This window comes from Pseudorasbora parva, chromosome 5, assembly GCF_024679245.1.
Source record: "Pseudorasbora parva isolate DD20220531a chromosome 5, ASM2467924v1, whole genome shotgun sequence".
Classification (NCBI taxonomy): Eukaryota; Metazoa; Chordata; class Actinopteri; order Cypriniformes; family Gobionidae; genus Pseudorasbora; species Pseudorasbora parva.
Genome location: NC_090176.1, coordinates 31,422,913 through 31,446,454, shown reverse-complemented (window position 1 = coordinate 31,446,454; position 23,542 = coordinate 31,422,913). Strand labels below are relative to the sequence as shown.

The window sequence follows — 23,542 nt, the reverse complement described above, 5'->3', positions numbered from 1 at the left end:
CACTTTATAGCATTCACATCTAACCCCTAAAGGGTTATGGAAAAAGCAACTTGTATCAATGTGGTCAATATGGATTAATGACAGTACTATACAAGATATAGACGATCAGACATAACATTATGACCATTCCATTCCTAATATTGTGTGGTCCACCATTTGCTGCCAAAAAGAGCCCTTGCCCGTTGAGGCATAAAACTCCACTAGACCCCTGAAGGTGTGCTGTGGTATCTGGCACCAATGTTAGCAGCAGATACAGATATAAGTTGTGAGGTGAGGCCTCCATGGATTGCACTTGTTTGTTCAGCACATCCCACAGATTCTCAATTGGATTGAGATCTAGGAAAAATGGATGCCACGTCAACACTTCACACTCGTTGTTCTCCTCAAACCGTGAAAAAAGGTTTTTCCAGCAGAACATTGCCCAAAACATCACACTGCCTCCACTGGCTTGCTTCCCATATTGCATCCTAGTGCCATGTGTTCCCCAGGTAAGCCACGCACACGCACCCGGCCATCCACGTGATGAAAAAGAAAACGTGATTTATCACGGCCACCTTCTTCCATTGCCCCATAGTCCAGTTCTGATGCTCACATGCCACTGTTGGCACTTTTGGCACTGGACAAGGGCCAGCATGGCCACCCTGACTGGTCTGCGGCTATGCAGCCCCATATGCAACAAAATGTGATGCACTGTGTCTGACACCTTTCTATCAGAACCAGCATTAAATTCTTGCGAAGTTTGAGCTACAGTAGCTCATCTGTTTGGTCAAACCACACAGTCCAGCCTTTGCTCCTCACATGCATCAATAAGCCTTGGCCGCCCTTGACCCTGTCGTTGGTTCACCACTGTTCCGTCCTTGGATCACTTTTGATTGATACTGACCACTGCAGACTGGGAACTCCCCACAAGAGCTGCAGTTTTGGAGATGCTCTGACTCTGTCATCTAGCCATCACAATTTTGCTCTTGTCATACTCGCTTAAATTCTTACGCTTGCCCATTTTTACTGCTTCTAATGCATCAACTTTGAAGAAAAAATGTTTACTTGCTTCCTAAAGCCCTATTCGGACGGTAATTGTTTCTCATGGGGTCATGTAAGGTATTTTCATCATTTACAGGGGCTATTCTTTGATTTTATTGCCATCTGAATCCAGAATGTCAGTGTTTTTCTCCCACCACCCGCGTAAAAACCCATGGTCAAAGGAAAAAAATTGCTAAGTAGCATTTTTCTAGCTATGTTGAGCCTGTGGTTTATCTGCTGGATGTTCATCTTATTAGCAAGCCATTTCTGCAGTCGAAAGCACATGGTTTAGTCTGAGCAGTTTTGTGTCTTGGTCTCTTAAATGGGGATTTCCATCCCAGGCACTATTGAACATCGTAACTCCTGTACATGTGGGATAAACGCCCATGTTTGTAAACACAGTTTAACTAACAATTAAGCATCAATCAAGCATGCAGAAAAATGACACCTAGGACCGATCCCCCTTAAATACACATACATACACTAACATACCTTCTGTAACAGCGGCCCTTTCTTGAGTGTCCACCATCAATAACCACTGTCTGTGTAAAATCCCTAGATGTTTTATTAGTGATTGTAGGGGTTTAGTCTAGAACATTCTTTTTTTCTCATTTATTTGAACTGCAGGTTTGACTGTTTGATTGCTTTGTTATATATTCCTGTTACTGTGGTATAGCATGCATAAAATGTCTCTGATTAGATTAGATTAGATGTCCTGAGAAATCATCACACCTGTCTCTGTGAAAGCTCTAAAAAAACATGGCCCACGCATGTTACCCAAAAAAACCCTGGAGCCACTTCTCTGCCTGTCAGTCATATTGTATGTTTGGGTATGTTGACATGTTTCTGGTTTTGGAGAGAGATTATATAGCATTTGTATACTTTGCCAGCTTTTGAGCCTCGGAGCACTTGCATTGAAAACAACGATCACAACACTTTTACATTTATTCATTTGGCAAGTATTGATTTTTTTTGCATATGTAATTAAATGTAAAGGCTTGTTAACTTTTTTGATGGATACGAGACTGCAAGCTTGTCTGTAAACTACAGCTATGCATTTGTTTTTTTCAAATGTATCTTATGCTAACCAGGAATATTGTGGAATATTATTACAGTTTAAAATACTATTTTCTAGAAATGCACTGATGATTGGTGACCAGGCGGTCAGTCCCACATCTTTTCCCGATCCTGAGCCTGTCCGTTTTGTTGTGACACAGGCAGTAACGTCAGCTGCATGTTCTCACTTTCTACTCTCTGATGGTGTGGTGAGAAAAAACGCACGCGCCTTTAAAAATCAAACACAAATACACCGACGGCGGCATTCGACGCGCTGTCCGCGCGATTAAATGTATATTTCCCTAAATCGTGAATGCACATACTGATTTCACCCTGTGCTACAAGATACACTCATCGTGCAGCTCTTCTGTCCGAAGTCGATTCAAAATTGAGCTCGCGCAGATATAAAGTTCACGTCTGCCTGGTGTGAGAGACGGCGCTGACCGCTGAGCTTCAGTCCGGTGGGCGACCCCCCTTCAGGCAAAATCGGCTTAAGAATGTGCATATAAACCATAGACTGTGTCCGTGACGTCACCCATGGGATTCCGATAAGCCGTTCTGAAGCTTAAAGTAGGGGCGAGCTGGGCGTTGCCATCTTGTGAGCGAGTCTGCTTTAAAGTTGAGAATTTTAACATGGGGCTCAATGAGATTCTGCTCCCTTCTGGAGCCTGTCCCTAGTGGCCAGTTGAGGAATTGCAGTTTACATTACTTCCGTATTGGCTTCAAGAGAGATCGCGGGAGGCTGCCGCTTGATATAAACGCACTCAAAGTGTTCTTTTCCTCTCTAGGCAGGTATTTTTTTTAGGTTTATTTATCAAAATGTTCTTTTATATATTTGTGTGATGTTCTGTGTTTCGATCGCGGCATTTAAATGTTATGAGAGAACGGTTAGTTTACGAATGTGTAGTGTAGCCTAGTTTTGATCACTTTATTAAAAGTGTTGGCTGTGTGCCGTGTGTAAAGTAAAATAAAAATAGTCTTAGCCTCCTACTGACTAATGTCCTGCCCTTCCCAACCCGTTTATACAGTTTATTTTTTTTCTGGTCTATGGTTTACACACACACATATGATTCGACTATTGGTCGACCATAGAGAGATTCGAAAATTATGATTTGAATGTGTAAATCCTTAGTCGGGGACACCCCTAGTATTATGCATAAGTGGTGCACACATAAAGTCACCTCTCAAACAGCTTGTGAGCCGTAAGTACCAAAACGAGTGGCTTACTGCACTTAAATACACACCAAATGTCAGTTTTAGAACATTGTTGAGAATGACAATGCATGTTATGTAACAGTATATTGGATCCGTGCATAAGCTCTTAAAGTGACAGTAGTCTAATATTCCTGCTTCTTTCTCTTATGTTAAATTTTATTTCTGTGATTACAAAACTGAATTTTTAGTAGTCATTACATTTCACTCTTCAGTGTCACATCCTTCAGAAATCCTTCTAATGTGCTGATTATTATTGTGATATTTTTTTCAGGGGTCATCGATGAATAGAAAGTTAAAACGATCAGAATTAATTTGAAAATAAATAACTATAATAATATAATGTTAAACTTTTGTATGAATTTTCTATCTTGCTATATAAACTTATCTGTGTGGTCTGAACTATACTGAATGAGTTTGACCTTGATTCTGTCATGAAAGCATTTCCTTCCTTTGTTATTACCTGTATTTTACCGTCTTTTGAAGTGATCGGACATAGCTGTGCGTACACACGTTTTTAGATAAGAGGAGAGACAAATGGCATCATGCATTTTCTCTTCCCATCAGCTTGTGTTCAATTGCTGTGTGTGTGTGTGTGTGTGTGTGGACTGCTAAGATAAATCATTAAGCATCCTACAAGGAGATCTGTTTAAAACAGGGCGAGGAGCTGCTTATAGAGTAAAATCTGTTAATATCACTTTACGAGTCCATTAACTCTTGCCACAGATTCGCTCTCTCTCTCTCTCTCTCTCTCTCTCTCTCTCTCTCTCTCTTTTTCAGTAGACACACAACAAAGTAGGTTAAAAACTTGGCACAGACCTGTTTTTACTTGAGCTGCTATATACTATATATACTATACTGTATATGGTGTCTATATGTCCAGCTGCTAATGCTGTATGGAAAGTGTTGAAAGTGACCATTTACAACCTTCAAACTTTAAAGCTTTTTGAACTTTCAACGATCAGCTTTTCACTGTAAATGACTAGTTTTCCTTAACTCTGTGATGTCATCAGTCTGGGACGACCAGGAGTGGACTGTCATTGCCAGCATGAGAGTGGGGCGGCAGTTCTCCAACTGCAGTTTCTCATCAACGAGGTACCGAACACCCACACGTGCAGGCACACATATATTACAGCACATTTTCATGTGTACAGCATATGCAAAAAGCACGTAGGAGGGCAGAGTGCATGTGTGTGTGTTTTAATCTGTATTTTAAGATGGACAGCGTATGTGAGAGTACTGCAAGTGTAAATGCATGCTCAGCTCTGCAGAGGAATACGTTTAGGTCAAGAGCTGCTCTCCCTCTCTGCCCTGTGGTGTTAATGCAGTCAGTCATTATTTCCCATCAGACGTGTCAAGTGCTGAATGTTTCTCAGCCTCTCTGTCTCGCTCTTACACACACGCACCGCATCAACTCATGAATAGCAAGAAGTTAGAGCGTTAACAAAAGAAGAAAAGTGCTAGAGTTGTCACAGTGGCCATTTTGGAAAACAACAATTTAGAAACGCACTGCACTTTTCCATCCTCATCTATTATTGTCTCCTTTCAATTTCCCATCAGCCCATATAAACATCTGTGAAGTCAAAAGAAAGTGGCATTCACAATCCATTTTACTTTAGTAATGAGATGTTTTTTCAGCGTGAAGAAGAGCATTCAATAGGAAAACTTTTAGGGCTGGGGTTTATCCATTGGGAATTCATTGTTTGGAGAAAAGCGGTGCCAGAATGTGAGTTGGCAGTGGAGATGATGAAATCTTTGCCCCAAAATCAGACCATTTATATTTGAGCTTCTTACCTACTTAGAACTGAGTTACTGAGAATGGTGAATGTGATTTCACTAAGTGCAACATTTCCCTGGATCAACATGTCCCTGGATCTTACCATTCCAATCAATCAACCAACCAGAATTGAGGGACAAGTTTACAATTAATGTCAAGGTTAAGCACTTTTACATTTCCCTCTGACCTTAGGGGTTAGTTATGGTAGGGATAACACAGGCTTACTGGCTTACTGGTACAGTATTACTGCACCTAAAGCAGTAGTCTGAAATAGACATTTTGCCATTGGTAAACATTAGTTTGCCTAGGTGATGTCAGCTGAAAAGGAAAGATGATTCAGATAAAAAGAACAATATTACAGTTTGACAAAGACAAACATGTTTAGTTTTTTTTTTTGTTCATTGGAACGACATGCTCTGATGAATTGTTCACAATAAGACGCAGGCGTTATAACACACACACTTAAAAACATCTCATTTAGTGAGACATGAGACATGTAGGAATTGCTTGAACAAATATTGTGCCCGCACACACATGACATTTAATCCTGAGGTGTATTACTCAGATCTTACACTTCAGAGATTTCATTCATATTGAATTCATTACCAACACTTATCAATGTAGTAAATAACATTCATCACAAGGGGCCTCACTAACCAGATGGTTACATTCATATAATATATCCCACGCCAGTCTTCTCACTTCTAGTAGATTACAACACATCTCTCTTTCTAATTTAATTTTCTTATAGTAAACATGCAATCAAAATAACCCTATTATCTTTTAATGTATGTTCCAGGTGAATATTATACATCATTGCAATTTTAATTAAAAGAAAATATGTTTGTCTGTGAACATCTTTCCTTTCCAGCTGACATCCCATGGCATTTCGGGATATTGCATCATATTAAAGGGTTAGTTCATTCCAAAATTTAAATTCTGTCATTAATTACTCACCCTCATGTCGTTCCAAACCTGTAAGACCTTCGTTCTTCTTCCAAACTCAAATTTAGATATTTTTTAATGAAATCCGAGAGCTCTCTGACCCCTCCATAGACAGCAATTTAAAGGTGCCCTAGAATGAGTTAAATTGTTAAATTGTTCTCTGATATCTACATATAGGGTATGTGACTTATTTAAGGGTTAAAATTGTCCAGTTACGGTTTCACAGGTCCATTTACAACCCCAGAAATTATCCCTAAGATGTAATTTTCTGGTTTTGCCTTATTTGGAAGAGTCATATTAATTTGGAGTTCAGCTCTGATTGGCTGTTTCACTGCGGCTCCTTTCAGAGAAAGAAAAATATCTACCAATATCCTGTCAATCATGGAGAGATTATGCATCCAAGCTTATGTTTGATCCTGTTTCTGACGAAGATAAAGATTTTGAGGAACGACCAATTGTTTTGAGATTGGAAATAGACACTTGAGTTTAGTTTTTATTGTCCGCAAGACCTGCAAAATGTAACGTCAGTACTATAACTTGAGCCTACATGTGAACTAGCACATAACATTAACTTTACACGTTTACACATTTGTTTTTAGCATTTTAAAAACATTTTAATCACTGTAAAATCACTGTAATGCGTCACCGTTTGATTTTACAATGATAGCTTCTTCCCTTTGAATCACAAACTCTAAACAGTGAACTGGGTAATGTTAGCGCACAAATATGTTGTTTGTATAGTACAGTATGATACAGGTTTTTTTTTTTTTTTTTTTTTTAAACAAATTGACAATACCTTGTCAAATTATTACCAATTCAACTTAAGTGGTGGAGATGAAGTTAGCTAGAAGCATCAAGTGAGTGATCTGTAAGCAACTAAACTAACATAGTTAGCTCCTGAGTTATGTGTTGTTGATGAAAATAGCCTATAGGCTAAATTATAATTCTGTCCGAGAAAAGGGTCATATGTATCTTGTTGTATTTTGTAGATTTGTATGACAAATCTGGCAGGAAATAATATTAACTTTGACATTTGTCATGCTGATGTATACTACTTGGAAGTTTTCTATTGTTACTGTACTAGCATCTTGCTTTGGATCAAGACAACACAGGGGATATTATTGTTAATCTCGTCTCACTAAGAAACTTCCAGTTTAATCAGAAATTGTTTAGACAGTCAATAAGTGGATAAAATCACTACTCACTGCTCACGGGATATAGTTTGAATTGCCGCTTCTCCAGTATCAGACGCTGAGTGAAGCCTGCTATTGTCCAGGTTAGAAAAACTGTCTGTGGTGAAATAGGCCGAGCAAACAAACAACTTTTAATTAAATTGTTGTGGTATCCGGTTATAGATAGACATGCCTGATGACAGTTTTGTTCAGTGGGAAGGTTATGAAAAGTCCTCACATCCCCACAGCCTGGAACATAACATCTATTTCCATGATCTGCCATTTTCGCTATCCTCGCTTGACGCTTGCGCTGCCGTATACAAATGTTGGGGGCGTACATATTAATGATCCCCAGTGATTGTGTCACAGTTGGCATTCGCCTGAAAATCATTTGTTTTTCCATGGTGTTTTTCACAAACAAGATTTAAATATGAAGGAGGAAATAATGGTGTTTGAGACTCACTGTATGTGATGTCCATGTACTGAACTCTTGTTATTCAACTATGCCATGGTTAATTTAAATTTTCATTCTAGGGCACCTCTAATAGACTTTTCAAGGCCCAGTAAGGTGGTAAAAACATTGTTAATATAGTCCATGTGACTACAGTGTTTCAACCTTAATGTAATAAAGCGACGAGAATACTTTTTGTGCAGAGAAAGAAAGAAAGAAAGAAAGAAAGAAAGAAAGAAAGAAAGAAAGAAAGAAAGAAAAAAACAAACAAACAAACAAACAAACAAAAATAACAATTTTATTCAATAATTTCTTCTAGTCTCTGTCAGACTCTTATGCTGTTGACATAGTGTAAACAATGCAGCGCTTCCGAGTTCTACAGCAGCCGTCGACTTCATAAAATGTGGTAATTAAATTGTTGTCTATGGGTGGTTCAGAAAGCTCTCAGATTTCATAAAAAATATCTTTATTTGTGTTCCGAAGATAAACGAAAGTCTTACAGGTTTGGAATGACATGAGGGTGAGCAATTAATGACAAAAAAAATGCCCAATTCTTTTAACCAACTGCCAAAATAGCTGTTTAGGTTTTGTTTTAGTGAACTCCCATCAGTGTTGTTTTAGAATTATTTGTATACTATTATAGTAATTGTTAATATTCTGAATGATTTTAATACTTTCTGTTTTAATTTTCATATAAGTTTTAGCCCTTTTATATGTGCTTTTGATTAAATAAATTATATATATATATATATATATATATATATATATATATATATATATATATATATATATATATATATATATATATATATATATATATATATATATATTATTGAGGTTTTTCATTGAATATTTATATTTTATTCCAATTAGCAAAACACAATTGTAATAATTTTTAGGTTTGGTTAACAATAACCAATAACCCTCATTTAGTCTGGTTTCATTGGTATGCTAACACTCACTTTTTGTAACACTCAATTAGCATCTAATCAAATCCTGAAGAATTCAATGTCACACATTGTTTTTTTGTTGAATACTTGGAAATCATCACGTTATGGAAGCAAAATGGGAATCTACACAGCTCAACCAAAGTTTCCTCTCGATGTCTGTTTTTGTCTATCCTTTGGTGCGCTGGTGTAATCTGTGTTTACCTTAACACCATCTCCATGGAAACACAGATGTCATTCACCTGGATCTGGAGAGAAACGGACATGCAAAGATGAAACTAAAACTACTCAACCATGAGGAAGATAAAGTTATAGACTTAAAGGCTTATGATCACCCTCAGATTAGGCAGTGGTTTGATAAAACATGTTCAGATTAATACCGCCATGTTCTCATCCAGAACTTGAAATGTCACTCATTGTTCCAGGTTACAAGCAGAATTATTTGCTTCCTGAACATTGTACCCGGCTTTGAAAAGAAAATTAGATACAGACTTCAAAATTATATAGGAAAAAAATTATATAGGTCTGCCAGATAACCTGGGTCAGAAAGACTTTTGTCATTCTGACAGTTTCAGGCACAGTGGAAAAGAGATTTCACTTTCATCTCTTTTTTTGCTCTCTCTCCTCGTTCTGTACTCCATTAACCAGGAACACCATCCCGAGCTCTGTAATACATAGAACACAGCGTTACTTGTGGCAATTCTCTCTTTTCAGACTATTGCGGCCTCTATCCAAGGAGGACTTTAATATCATGAAATATGCATGAAATGCATGGGGAAACAGACTGTAACATATAAATGTGACAAAATAAATGAAGGTTTATCATTTCCCAGCAACACAATTTCATTTGTGACCTGGAATATGCATCATATGCCGCATAATTTTATACATCATAGAAAGTGAATAAAAGCAATTCAATTACAGGTGTAAGAAGTTTGTTATTCTGTCCATATTACATACAGAAAACTGACTTGTGTGTTTAATTTAAAGGGGTGGTTCCGTGTGTTTTTTTCCTAGGCTTGGTTGTGTTTATGGGGCGCAGTATAACGTCTTAATACTTCTTCTTTTTTTTTTTTTACACCGTATTTTTCTTATATTTTACCTTTATTCCACACCGCTGTCTCCACTGTACTTTGAACGGCTCGTTTGGTTCCTGCTTCTATGAAGCCCATCCCTCCGAAAAACGCAATATTCTTAGATTGGTTAGATGGCCAAATGTAATTTCATGTATTTTTATTGGCTGAAGTGCCAAGCACAGGTTGTCTGGAAACGCCACGCCCCTTACCATTACGGGCAGAAGTCACATCTGCATTGACTAGTAAGGGTTTATGATGTCACCAACCCAGGAAGAAGCTTGTTGTAGTCCAAACCGGCCGTTTTTGTGGGCAATAAACTGCCATAACTTTAAAAGACAATATCTCCGTTTGCATTGAACTTTCAGCGCTGTAACTTTGCAGATACTGTTTATGCTCAAGCAGCAACATTACACACTAACTAAAGTTAAAAAAGTGCAATCGCATCCAACCACCCCTTTAAATGATCTCTGAGGATGTTTTCTGGCTCATGAAGAAGCAAAATGGTTGGTCTCATAAGCTGAAATAAGACACTAGTCACAAAGTGTCACAGACTTGTTAATTGGATTATACCTTACAAAGACGAAATGTATCTAGCACTGTTAGAGAATATTCGTAATGGTGTAAATTTACCTCATTGCAGAAATGGATGTTGTTGTCATACTTATGTATCCATAGGGGGCGCTGGTCACAGCCTGTGCGGATGACACCCTGCATCTCTGGAATTTACGACAGAGACGTCCAGCTATCCTACACTCTCTCAAATTCAATAGAGAGCGGTGAGTATAGCCTATACAATACATAACTCTTTATATATTTTAAAGGTTCCCTAGAATGAGTTGAAACGATATGTTAAATTGTTCTGATATCTACATAAAGGGGATGTGGCTTATTTAAGGGCAAAATTTGTCCAGATACAGTTTTACAGGTCCATTTACAACCCTATAAATTGTCCCTAGGATGTAATGCTCTGTTTTTGCCTTATTTGGAAGAGTCATGAATATTAATGTTGAGCTCTGCTATGATTGGCTTATTTCAGCAGCTCACAGCAGTTCAGTAAAGCGGCTTGTGAGTCCTGACCATCCTGACAGAACACAGACCGACTGAATGACACTTTAAGCAGAACATCTCAAATGGAGATTGATAAAATGCAGCCTACTTGTTTATTGGTGTTTTCAGATCATCAGCGTGCGTGCATATGGTTGCCAGATTGGACATGTTTAGGTAAAACACTGTATAGTATATACATGTTCTTTTCACAGACAAGCTCTGGTTAGGGGATTTAGATTACTGAAATCTGGCAACCGCACAAACGATCTTCTTTCCCAAACCAAAACCAGTGATGACTCGTCTTTTTCCGTCCATGATATTGCATGTTTATATAACGTTAGAAACAATGTAGGCTACGCAGTGACTGTGATATGTACTCTGAAATACAAGCATGCAAAAACATCATACGTAAGTTCTCAAAAATATAAATATATATATTTTTACAAAATGAATAGCTTTGTCAAATGACTATCGTTTTAAAGGTCCCATTCTTCGCATGTTTTCGAAGCTTTGATTATGTTTACAGTGTGCAATATAACATGAGTTCATATTTTGCGTGTAAAAAAACACAGTATTTTTCACACATTTTACTTATCTGTACAGCGTTGTTTCCTCTGTCCTAAAAACGGCCTGATGATTTCCTTGTTCTATGAAGTCCCTCCTTCAGAAACATGTTACGAGTTCTGATTGGGCCAGCGCTTCCCGTATTGTGATTGGACAGCAGCTTAGCGCACTTTGCCCGGAAAGGTCCCGCCTCTTACCACAACGGGGAGATGTAAGCGCTGAATGAGCGCTCTTCTCCACGTGGGAGAGCAATAAGACCACACCCCCTTTTTTGCGTGTTCTTACGTCATTACATCCCTGCACTTCCTGCTGTAGTCCAAACCGGCCGTTCACTGTAGGCTTTGAAAGGGAACTTCTGTTAAATATAATATCTCGCTTGGCATTAAACTTTGAGCTTTATAATTTTACAGGTATTATTTATGCTCTAACAGCAACATTACACACTAACTAAAGTTTAAAAGATGGAATCGCGAAGAACGGGACCTTTAAGTTATATGGTGGAAAAGGTGACGTTTGCTAGAAGGATTGAGTGAACGATCTGTAAGCAATGTATATACGGTTGTATTTTGTAATACAAAATAATATTAACCTTTGTCATTAGACACACTATTTAGTTTTGTATACTTGGTGTTTCCTATTGTTACTGTACTAGCATCTTGTGTTATTCAGACAATGCTGTCTCTCTAAGAAACTTTAAATTTAATCAGAAATTGTTTAAACAGTTAATAAGTGGATAAAATCGCTACTTACTGCTTGCAAGTTGCAGGAATACAGTTGTAATTGCCACTTTCTTCAGTTTAAGACGCTGAGCGAAGCTTGCTTGAAATGGGCCGAACAAACAAACAATCTCGAATTAAATTGTTGTGGTATGCGATTATAAACATCAACCATGACTGCTGACTTTTTTATCTGTGGGAAGGGTAGAAAAGTCCTGACGTCTCCTGCACAGCCTGGAAAATGACATGTGTCCATGAGAGAAGTTTGTTTACCTGCAGTCTCGATGATTCGGCTCCGTCAGTTCCGCCTGACAATGAACATGTTTGAACAGATGCAAATGTTGGGGGCGAGGCGTGCATATAAATGATCCCCAACACTTGCGTCACGGTTGGCCTTATGTTGAGAAGCACTTATTTTTCCGTGATATTTTTGATTCACGAGATTTACATATGAAGGAGGAGGCAATGGTGTTTGAGACTCACAGTATGTGATGTCCATGTACTGAACTCTTATTATTTCACTATGACAAGTTTAATTAAATTTTCATTCTAGGGCACCTTTAATGGCATTTGCACCGAAAACACATAGTATTTCAAGTTCAAAAATGAACTTGCCAAGGATTTCATAAAAGAAAAGATTATTATCCATTTAATTTTAGATAAAAAGTGAGAATCCATCTGAATAGTTCAACTTGATGAGAAGTTGCTGACTGCTCAAGGCTGCAGAACAGTGGTAAGAATGTGATGGAGTAAACAGAGATAGCTCAAGGCTGCAGAGTGAAGCCAAAGCCTCAATATTTTAAACTGTTCCAGCTCCTGTCTTCTCTCTTCAGGTTTGTTTCTGAGCATATAGTAAAGACTTTCTGCTCTAAAAATGCAATGGACACAGTGCAGTATTTATTAATTAAAAATATAAAATCCATCATAAAATATAGCTTTAACCTTATACTGTGCTATCCTATGTTAAGCACTAGCATACATTTTGCCATCTTCTAAACAGACTGATGTATGTCAAATGTTTATTTATTTTAATTTTGATGATTATAACTGACAACTAAGGAAAATCCCAAATATTGTGAAAAGGTTCAATATTGAAGACAAATTAATAGAGAAGTGAATGGAAGGAAAAGATCTGGTGGAAAAAAAGTGTACAAGCAATAGGGATCACCGCACCATGGAGAGGATTGTGAAACAAAACCCATTCAAAAATGTGGCGGAGATTCACAAAGAGTTGACTGCAGCTGGAGTCAGAGCTTCAAGAACCACTACCCACAGACGTATGCAATACATGGGTTTCAGCTGTCACATTCCCTGTGTTAAGCCACTCTTGAACAACAGACACCATCAGAAGCGTCTCGCCTGGGCTAAAGACAAAAAGGATGGGACTGCTGCTGAGTGGTCCAGAGTTGTGTTCTCTGATGAAAGTAAATTTTGCATTTCCTTTGGAAACCAGGGTCCCAGAGTCTGGAGGAAGAGAGGAGAGGCACACAATCCATGTTTTTGAGGTCCAGTGTAATTTTTCCACAGTCAGTAATGTTTGGGGTGCCATGTCATCTGCTGGTGTTGGTCCACTGTGTTTTCTGAGATCCAAGATCAATGCAGCCGTATACCAGAAAGCACTTCATGTTTCCTGCTGCTGACCAACTTTATGGAGATGATTTCATTATCCAACAGGACCTGCACACAGTGCCAAAGCAAACACAGTACCTGGTTTAAGGACCATGGTATCCATGTTTTTAATTGGCCTGCAAACTTGCTTGACCTTAACCCCATATAAAATCTATGGGGTATTGTGATGAGGAAGATGCAATATGCCAGACCCAACAATGCAGAAGAGCTGAAGGCAATTATCAGAGCAACCTGGGCTCTCATAACACCTGAGCAGTGCCACAGACTGATTGACTCCATGCCACGCCGCATTGCTGCAGTAATTCAGGCAAAAGGAGCTCCATCTAAGTACATGCTAAGTGCTGTACATGCTCATACTTTTCATGTTCATACTTTTCAGTTGATTTCTAAAAATCATTTCTTTGTATTGGTCTGAAGTAATATTGAATTTTTTGAGATACTGAATTTGGAATATTCCTTTTAGTTTCCAGTTACTTATAATAATCAAAGTTCAAAGAAATAAACGTTTGTAATGAGAAGGAACACCCCTTCTCATTACAGAGATGCACATCACCTAATATGCTTAATTTGTAGTAGGCTGTCCAGCCTATACAGCTTGGAGTAAGACAACATGCATAACGAGGATGATGTGGTCAAAATACTCATTTGCCTAATAATTCTGCACTCCCTGTAGTCCAAGGAAGGAACAGTGGTGAACTGGCGATGGGGCCATGGGCGGTCCTTGAGTACTTTATTATATATTGTAATGAGTTTTATAATGTTAGGTCTTTGTTTTAAGCAGTATGTATCAGCCTTAAAGGCTATTAGTTTTTTTAGTTTTTTTAAGTCCTTTAATATGTCTCTCCTGGAGCAGTTGGAAGTATGTCAGCACTGAAAAGGAAACTGAATTTGTTCAACTTTGTATGTGATCTTTAACCATTGAATGACCATAACCCAGTCTTCTTATATTCTATATAGTTGCATTTATTCTATTCGTCTTCCTCTGCTTCTGTGCACTATTCATGAAATGGAAACTGACCTACTCGGTATGACTAATATGGCTTTTGTTACTCTATTTTCCTGTTGAATGAGTCAGGGTCAGCTCTAATAAATGTCACTTTCATTCAAAGCTATGAAATGTTATGGTTGCATTATGAGCAATGGCCTCTTGTAGTTGTATAGAAGTATAGAAAGCTTTTAGGAAGTTATAACAAAAATGCTGACAAATAGTGTACAGAGAGACCTTGAGTGAGTTGAAGAGAAAGTCATGTACAGCTTTTCTTTATTTTTTATATTTGTTCCCTTCCCACCTAATCACTTGACGTGTAAGAGGACCTTGTCCAAATTGTGCTTCTTATCACTGCGTTGATTGATGTGGAACAGTAAAGAATGAATAAAATGAAGAAATATTTTTTGTAATATTTGAACCAGAGAGAAGGTTAACTGACTTACCCTCAACTAAAATGGATTTGATAGCAGATACTTGATGAATAACCATATGATGATTATTTAGCATGATGGCAGCATGAGCATTTCATTTTAACAGCTTGTATGTCACATTTTACCACAGCAGAGTTGTTTTGTGAACATGTCACAATGTAATGAGGCTATATTTGATCCGACAGTAAACCTCAGCTTGTATGAGAGTGCAGGATAGAGCAGGTTGAATTTCACATACAAATAGGGTGTTTATATTAAAACCTCAAAGGCACAGCAGCAAAAAATATCAGTTTAATTGACAGCGTCAGAGAGAAGGTGGAAAACGATCATGAGAAAAGCAAATTATGACCCTTTTTTGGGCTCAAGAATCCTCGAGGCAAAACAGCTAAATGACAAAATGCTCTGTGACATTTTGCAGCTCATATAAGTCCAGAAGATGACAAACAAAAATTCAATGTGTTGTCTGTGCACATTTGTGTCCAGTTGTGCGTTCCCATAAAGTGTCTTCATAACATGCATTGAATGATGATTTATTTTTTTATTTTTTTAAGATTACTGTCTACCCAACATGTATTCATCTTCTTCTGAATGAAATCAACATGACCATGCATGTGTTTGCATGTTTGTGTGAGAGAAGGAAAGATTTATGACATATTTTATTTAGTTTTTTCTTTTCTTCTTTGATTTAGCTTATTGAATATTAAGTTATCCTCTTGAAGAAATGAGATATTTACATTTAGTGGATCGCAAGAAAGGAATGAAAGACACTAGCTGTGTTTCATTTCGAAGGCTGTGTCTTTCGGAGGTCGCATTTGTCAGGCGCATACATTTGAGGCAGCCACTACAATCCAAATTCATTAAGAAATTTCAACAATTTATGTTTCACTAGGAATAACGTCAATTTTGTAATGGTTACTGTTCTAAAATAATAAGACTTCCTTTATAATGTATGTGGACACAGCCTTTAAAATAATACATCCGGATTGTCTATGTTTACATCCAACCAAATAATGTTAGTAATCCGATTGATGACTCAATTGGACTGAAAACCTTCATCTCAACACCTCAGTCATTCCAACTGAGTTTGATCCAAATTAAATTTCTATCGGATTGGAAGAGGTGATGTAGTCCTAAAGTAATCTGATCAATAGGAATAAATAAAGCATGTAATCATTTGAATTTGAATGTTCATGTCATATAAACTGATCTCTTCAATGGAAGAGACTGAATATTTACTAAAGGTTTGCTAAAAAGCTCTTCTGACATATATGTCAGCTTTCTTTTCAGATACGTCGTCTAGGCAAAAATGACATTTATATTTGCGATTGCTCTGGTGAAATTCTCACATGGCTTTCTCCGGTTCTAAATGCGGCGACTGATCATACTGCAGATATTCAAAAGTTTTGTTCGGAAAACGCATTAATGTGTGAATTGGATTGCAGCATTTGGGGTGCATATAAACATCATTTTCAGAAGCCAAATTCTAATTGGATTAAATCAGATTTACGTCAATTAGTGCATGTAAACATACCTAGCGAGCATTTTAGCTAGCAAAAATAAGTCCATTATAAAAATAAAAAAACCTTATCTTTCATGTTTTCATTTTTGTTGCTGCCACGGCAGGGAAGGCAAAAACAAAGAGAGAAAAGATCTAAATCTAGCACTTTATTATAATCATATCCAAAAAGATAATCCACAAGAGAAATTACAAGAAGATTGCAGGAACCAGTAGTCCATCAAAACAAAACCAATACTGAACCTGACAGTCCCGATTCAATACCGATTTCTATCCAAACGTACATAACACACTTCATGTACGAATACCTATAATAATGAGATGATGTTGTGTCTGTAAATCCTGGCACTTTCTTGTTGTTTACAGAGCCTTGGGCTGTCACACAGGATGGTATGATTTCTCAGGACACTTATTTTAGTGATGGATTTATGTGTGGTTTATGTGTATGCATGCTCTGACAGGATTTTTGAGTTGTTTTGAGTGGAACTGACAGCTAAATTTTGCTGTCAACAAGTTGTTTTTTCTTTAAAGAAATTAATACTTTTATTAATCAAGGATGCATTAAATAGATCAGTGGTGACAGTAAAGACTTTAATGTTACAAAATATTTATTTTTCAAATAAATGTTTTGCTTGTGAACTTGTTATTAATCAAAGAATCCTGAAAATAAATGTATCATGGTTCCCACAAAACTATTAAGCAGCACCAAATCAGCTTAGAATGATTTGTGACACTGAAGACTGGAGTTATAATGGTGAAAATTCAGCTTTCTCATCACAGGAATAAATAACATTGTCAAATATATAGAGATAGAAAGCAGTTATTTTAGATTGTAATAATATTTCACAATATTACTGTTTTTACTTTAACAAAATGCAGCCTTGGTGAACATAAGAAAATGCTTTCAAAACCATTAAATCTTACTGAGCCCAAAACCTTTGAATGGTAGTGTACATTTGGCCATTATCATCTTTGAAATTGATCTTTTACCATGTGGAGTTTTTATGATCGATTATAATACTCAGAAACCACATAAGCCACATGGGACAAAAGCATTAGATCGGAATCAAACTGAGACTAATGATTAATGAGTGTCATAAAGCATATTGTGCATAAAACCCTGAAATATTGCATTTAAGTTATTGTTAAAGATTTGGGTGCACTCGTTCATACTCATCTAAATCATGAAAGCTTAGGAATAGCGTTAAGATCTGATACAGGTTTTTGTACATGCTGTGTTTTCTGGCTATGGCTAATGAGCTTTGTTCCCCTCCATAATAATTGATGATTGTGTTCATCAGCCCATCAGACCGTCTGGAACAAACAAATAAAGTCATGGTTTCGCCCTCCGTGACAGTTTCACACACAAATTGACAAGGATTTCTTCCCTCTGTGTGTGTGCTTTGACCCTGAAGTGTTTTATATTTGGCTTTATTAAAATTATGCAAATTCACATGCAATGCAAAATGTTTTCTCAGATCAGTAGGTGCCTGTCTGAGTGTGTGTGTGTGTGTGTGTGTGTGTGTGTGTGCACGGTTGGGTGCATACTTTCGTGCTCTGCTGTTTGAGATGACAGAGATTTTCAGCTCAGCGGGGTCAGGAGACAGACTCAGGGGGGCTATAAGACTGATTCAAGACACTCAGCATGCTAGTCTGTCACAAAAATACTAGGTGCTTTCATCTCAGTACAGAATTGTGTGTAGTCCTACGAAATTCTGTTTGAGCTGGTCCATTCATTTGATTTTTGAATCCGAGGCATGTTTGGCCCAAAACATACAATGTGCAATTATGGTTCTTACTTTGGATTAGCGTCCAATTCTCACTATTAGCTAACTATTAACTATGACTTTTCCCTCAGTAAACTCCTAATTCCTGTTTTTTAATACGTAGTAAAGTTGTTGTTAATTGTATGTATTGTGTAGTAGGATTAAGGCATGTAGAATATGGAATATAATTTTTTTTAGCTTTCAGTATGAATAGGTTAGCCTTGACGTTTTTAATAAGCTGGCTTGTTCCAAAACAATGACAAAATTTGCATTTAGAGATATAAGCATTCAAAACGTTGTCTCTCCCTGCCGCTAAAACGGATCATGGATTTTGATGACATCATCGCAGACTTCAGCTTCTTATCACATCTTCTGTCCAATAAAAATTTCTTCTAGAATCTGAAGCGATCACTGATCACTGAAACGGGTCACTAAGTAAATGTTCACACATTTACTATTTTCTACATGGTGAATGGCACAATAAGTACACTATAGGATAGGGAACGATTCAGATAGTGTAAATATGATTTCAGTTGAGGCGAATGAAGTCTGGTTTCACATTTGTTTCACACGTGCCACCGCATTGCACGCTCGGCCCAGAGATACGTGAGCACAGAGCGGGTCGCATGCGTGCATCACAAAATAATCCGGACCCATTTGAATTTCGCACAGAATGGTGTATTTCAAAGCGATATTGAGGAGACTACGATGAGAAACAGTTAGAGAATAGGGGGAAACTGTGGCTTTACAGAGCTGAAAGGCTGTAGTCAAACTGTGATATAAACTAAACACTTTTGGCTGTTTTTAAAAAGGGGAGGGGCTACTTGAAATGTACCCCCCTCTCTTCCTGTTTTAGTGGAAATAAAGTCAACACACTGAATAAAGCTCAACCACCACCAATGTGTAGCATCTACCTGGATGATGTGACGGCAGCCATATTGCGGCAGAACACCCACCACACACTGGCTTATTGGTGAAGATGACAGAGTGATGAAACCAATCACTGTTTATGGGGATTATTAGGAGGCCATGATAATAGACAGAGGCCAATGGGCAAATTTTGCCACGATGCTTGGGTTAAACTTGTAGCCTTTAAACTGGAAATCTTTTATAACATTTTTAATTTAAAGGGTTAGTTCACCCAAAAATGAAATTCACGAATTCATGATAGTTCACCCAAATGTCATACCCGTAAGACCTCCATTGATCTTCGGAACACAGTTTAAGATATTTTATATTTTAGTCCCAGAGCATATGCAGTCTATGCACACTTTACTGTCCATGTCCAGTAAGCTAATATAAACATAATCGAAGTAGTCCATATGTGACATCAGTTGGTTGATTAGAATCTCTTGAAGCATCGAAAGTCAGACCCACATCAAGACGTTTGGTCTGGAAATTCACCATTGACAGGGCTCAATCCGAGGGGCGGGATAAACGGTTGTCTTTCAAACTCCCTCTGCACGCGATAGGATAGAGCTACAACCAACCAGAGCAACGTGAAGCGGAGCTAGTTGATAGATTAAACTTTTGCCGTATCCGGTCAGCAAAACTCAGAACACATCTTCCCTTCTTAAGAATGACTTCAGTGCCGTTCTTTGTTCTTTTCTCAGAGAACTCCAAGTCTTCCAGAGTCGTGGTCAAAGCTGATTCGAAAGACCGCCTTTCGCCAGTTTCTGTGTTTACTAGTAGCACGCAAGCACAACTCGGTCGCATTATGTTAAGTCCCGCCCACCAACTCTATACACGATGTGATTGGCCCGACCAAAGTTAGGCTTTTACAGCTCAGAAGTGTATTGAGAGTTGCTAGACGACACTCGCGAGCAGATTAGATTTGCTGCCGCTAGGGTGCGTCTAGATTTCTAGGCTACGAAAATACATTTTGGTCCAAAAATATCAAAAACTACGACTTTATTCAGCATTGTCTTCCATGTTACTCACGGAACACAGTGTTCTTCTTCCGTGTTCCTAAAATAAAGATTCAAACGGTCACGAATCAGTGAGTCCATCAATGATTCGGATCGCCAATGTCATGTGATTTCAGCAGTTTGGATCGCGTGTCAAAATCACGTGACACTGGCGATCCGAATCATTGATCGATTCACTGATTCATGACTGTTTGAATCTTTATTTTAGGAACACGGAAGAGAAGACAATGCTGAATAAAGTCGTAGTTTTTGATATTTTTGGACCAAAATGCATTTCGATGCTTCAAGAGATTCTAATTAACCAACTGATGTCACATATGGACTACTTTGATGATGTTTTTATCACCTTTCTGGACATGGACAGTATATTGTGCATAGACAGCATATGCTCTTGGACTAAAATATAAAATATCTTAAACTGTGTTTCGAAGATGAACGGAGGTCTTACGGGTGTGGAACAATATTAGGGTGAGTCATTAATGACATCAATTTCATTTTTGGGTGAACTAACCCTTTAATGCTTCCTTGCTTATAAAAGTATTAACTTCATACTGACCCCAAACCTTTGAACGACAGTTTATAGTACGTGTTTTTGACACGTTCCCTTTTTCTAACAGAACAAAAATATAAATGCCCTGCACTAATTTTTGTCCAATAAGACGTGTTCACCTTGCCCACAGAACCAACAAAAGAGCATTCTGGAACAGTTGATCACTAAATGCCATCAACACCATGATAGTCATTTTCTCATCTGTGCTTTCCATGTGTTGCATTCAGAAACAGGTAACTGCACATTAGCATGGCCAGGTGCTCCATTAGCATTCTAACCCTGACAAGTTTAGCTGTCTGTCCAGCTTCTCGCAACCTTCATTTCCAATCACCCCGACTGTCTGAGGACCCCAGGGGCGTGAGGCGAGGAAAACAGAGAGAGATGTAATGAGTGTGGACAGCAGTGAATTACCGTGTGCTGGTCTTTATTTTCTAGTTAACCTGCTTATAAGGATGATGGATGATGCCACTGAATAGATTTCAGCATGACGTCTCAAATAGACCTTGGATATGTGATAGTTTTATTGATCATTTTCATAATCACTCATCAGACACTTCATGTTATCAAGAAGTTTGGATGATAGTGGATGATACACATTTGAATCCATCTTGCAACAGTTCCCGTACGCATTTAAGTAATGACGTTTACAAAAGTCTTGTCCCCATCTTACATTTTGTTTGGACAAACAGATAGTCTCTTCCCAAACTCATAACAATGTTTAAGCCAGAATTTGACATGTTAGAGAGCCAGAGTTAACCACTTATAATATAAACTGAATCATAAAATGTAATATTTAGCATTAAGTGCACACCTCCGTTTTAAAGCTAAGCCCTGTTTACATGTGTATACATATGTGTCATGTTATTAGACACATTCCCTGGAGAGCTTCTGTTGTGACAGTTGCAGAGATAAATCAGTCTTAATAGGCTGCCTAATTTTGTAATTATTTCACAATTAACATAGTGAGCATCAGCCAAATGTTATCTTACTCTATTCCGTTAACCTTTCCGATGATACTGGAGACAGTGGCACACTATTGAAACAAGCACACATAAACACACCAGCATGGGGGAATTATTTTATGTCATATACTTGGTTTTGCTGGAATAGAGAAAACGTAGTTAGTGTCTCTTCTCATCTCATTCATGTCTCATTAACTTCAGTTTGTCTTGAGGTAATCGTGTTCCAGTTAATTGCTGAATCCCAAAATACACACAAGTTTACCCAAGAGGGGCTGACGTTTGACTGGCATGAGCCTTAGAGCAGATCCAAACTAGGCAACACCATGAACAAGTGTGACAAGTGTTACTTCCAACTGCTAAAGAAACAGAGAACCACAGAGAGCTATGAATCACTGCCTCTGAACATGATCCACTCAGAATTGGACTGCAGGGTTTTGGCTCTGATTGAAAAAAAGAAGTTAATCCAATTTATAACTTGATTAACCCTCTGGTGGTCTTTGCGTGGTGGTCAACCCCCCCCCCCCCCCCAAAAAAACAATGAAACAATTGTACTATATTTTAATTCAATAATGTTTTTTATTTAATTAATATTTTTGCTGTACTTATAATCCATGTATTCACTTTTTGAGCATAGACCTGAAAATGAAAGGGATCGTTCACCCAAAAAAATAAATAATAATGTGTATCTGCTTACCCTCAGGGCATCCAAGATGTAGGTGTGTTTGTTTCTTCAGTAGAACACAAATGCTTCATGTTGCCGTATAATGCATGTCAATGGGGTGTTTTTTCTATTAGAGTAATGTCTTAAGACACGAAACGGAGAAGCGGAATAGTATTTGTGTTTTTTTTTTTTTTTTACCTTATATCAGATTAATCTCATCTAGTATTCCCAATGCCATTACTTACATCAAGTAAGGTCAAAAACCTGGCGGAATGACAGAATTTTCTTTTTAAAATTCCCCAAGAGGGTTGTATATTAACCATATGTTGTATATTAATATGTGCTTACATGTATCCCCAAATAAAAATAAATGACAATTAGAATGTAGTATTGATTCAATTTTTTACAAAAAGTGTATTTTTTTTTAGATAATATTATAGATAATATAATTTATATTTATAATTTAGATTATAAATAATTTATTTGCATATTTTTGAATGTAAGAGTTATCACTGACTTACAGGACACAGCAATTTAAAGTAAACTGCACAAGGTAGATTTCAGGTTTGATTTGATCAGGATGAGTTCTTGTATTTTTTATTTGTTAGTCTATGCAAATATGTGCTAAATAATATATTGCCATTAGTAATTATTGTTAACATAATAATAATAAAAAAGATAACTAGTAAATGAACACAGTAAGTATTTGGTAGTTTTGACGTTATGATTGCGTTTTGAACAGTCATGTGATAAATGTAAAACATCTCATAGTGCTGCTCCTCATAAAAAAAATAAAAGAACAGGCATAAAGGCATACATTTTTCTATTTTGCGGTAAGATTTCACACTCAGATTTCAGTCAGTTTAAGCTGTGTTTGAGGCCTGTGTATTTCACTAGTTTTTTTTAATCAGCCCCTCCTCTGTTCACATAACTCATTTCTGTCAGTAACTTACAAAAACTGTTTAGAATTTCATGAATGTTTACCTAAACTACATTGCTCCTGCATTTTGTATGCAAGCTTCACCACAGGAAAGCAAACTCAATCCAAATTCAGTGATGGAGTTCACAGCATTCATGTTTTGCAAAGGCTCTATGAGACCATTGAAATGAACCGAGTGTGAAAAAACC

General features: G+C 37.5%; 1 protein-coding gene across 16 annotated transcripts in view; it reads left to right on the top strand.

Annotated features, from left to right (window-relative positions):
- stxbp5l (syntaxin binding protein 5L) overlaps positions 1 to 23,542 on the top strand; it is a 197,979-nt gene that overhangs the window by 87,292 nt on the left and 87,145 nt on the right. For all 16 annotated transcript variants that reach the window (XM_067443858.1, XM_067443856.1, XM_067443853.1 and 13 more), the window contains 2 exons: positions 4,302 to 4,383; positions 10,332 to 10,432. In XM_067443858.1, the coding sequence (XP_067299959.1) occupies positions 4,302 to 4,383; positions 10,332 to 10,432 (183 nt within the window). The remainder of the gene's footprint in view (positions 1 to 4,301; positions 4,384 to 10,331; positions 10,433 to 23,542) is intronic.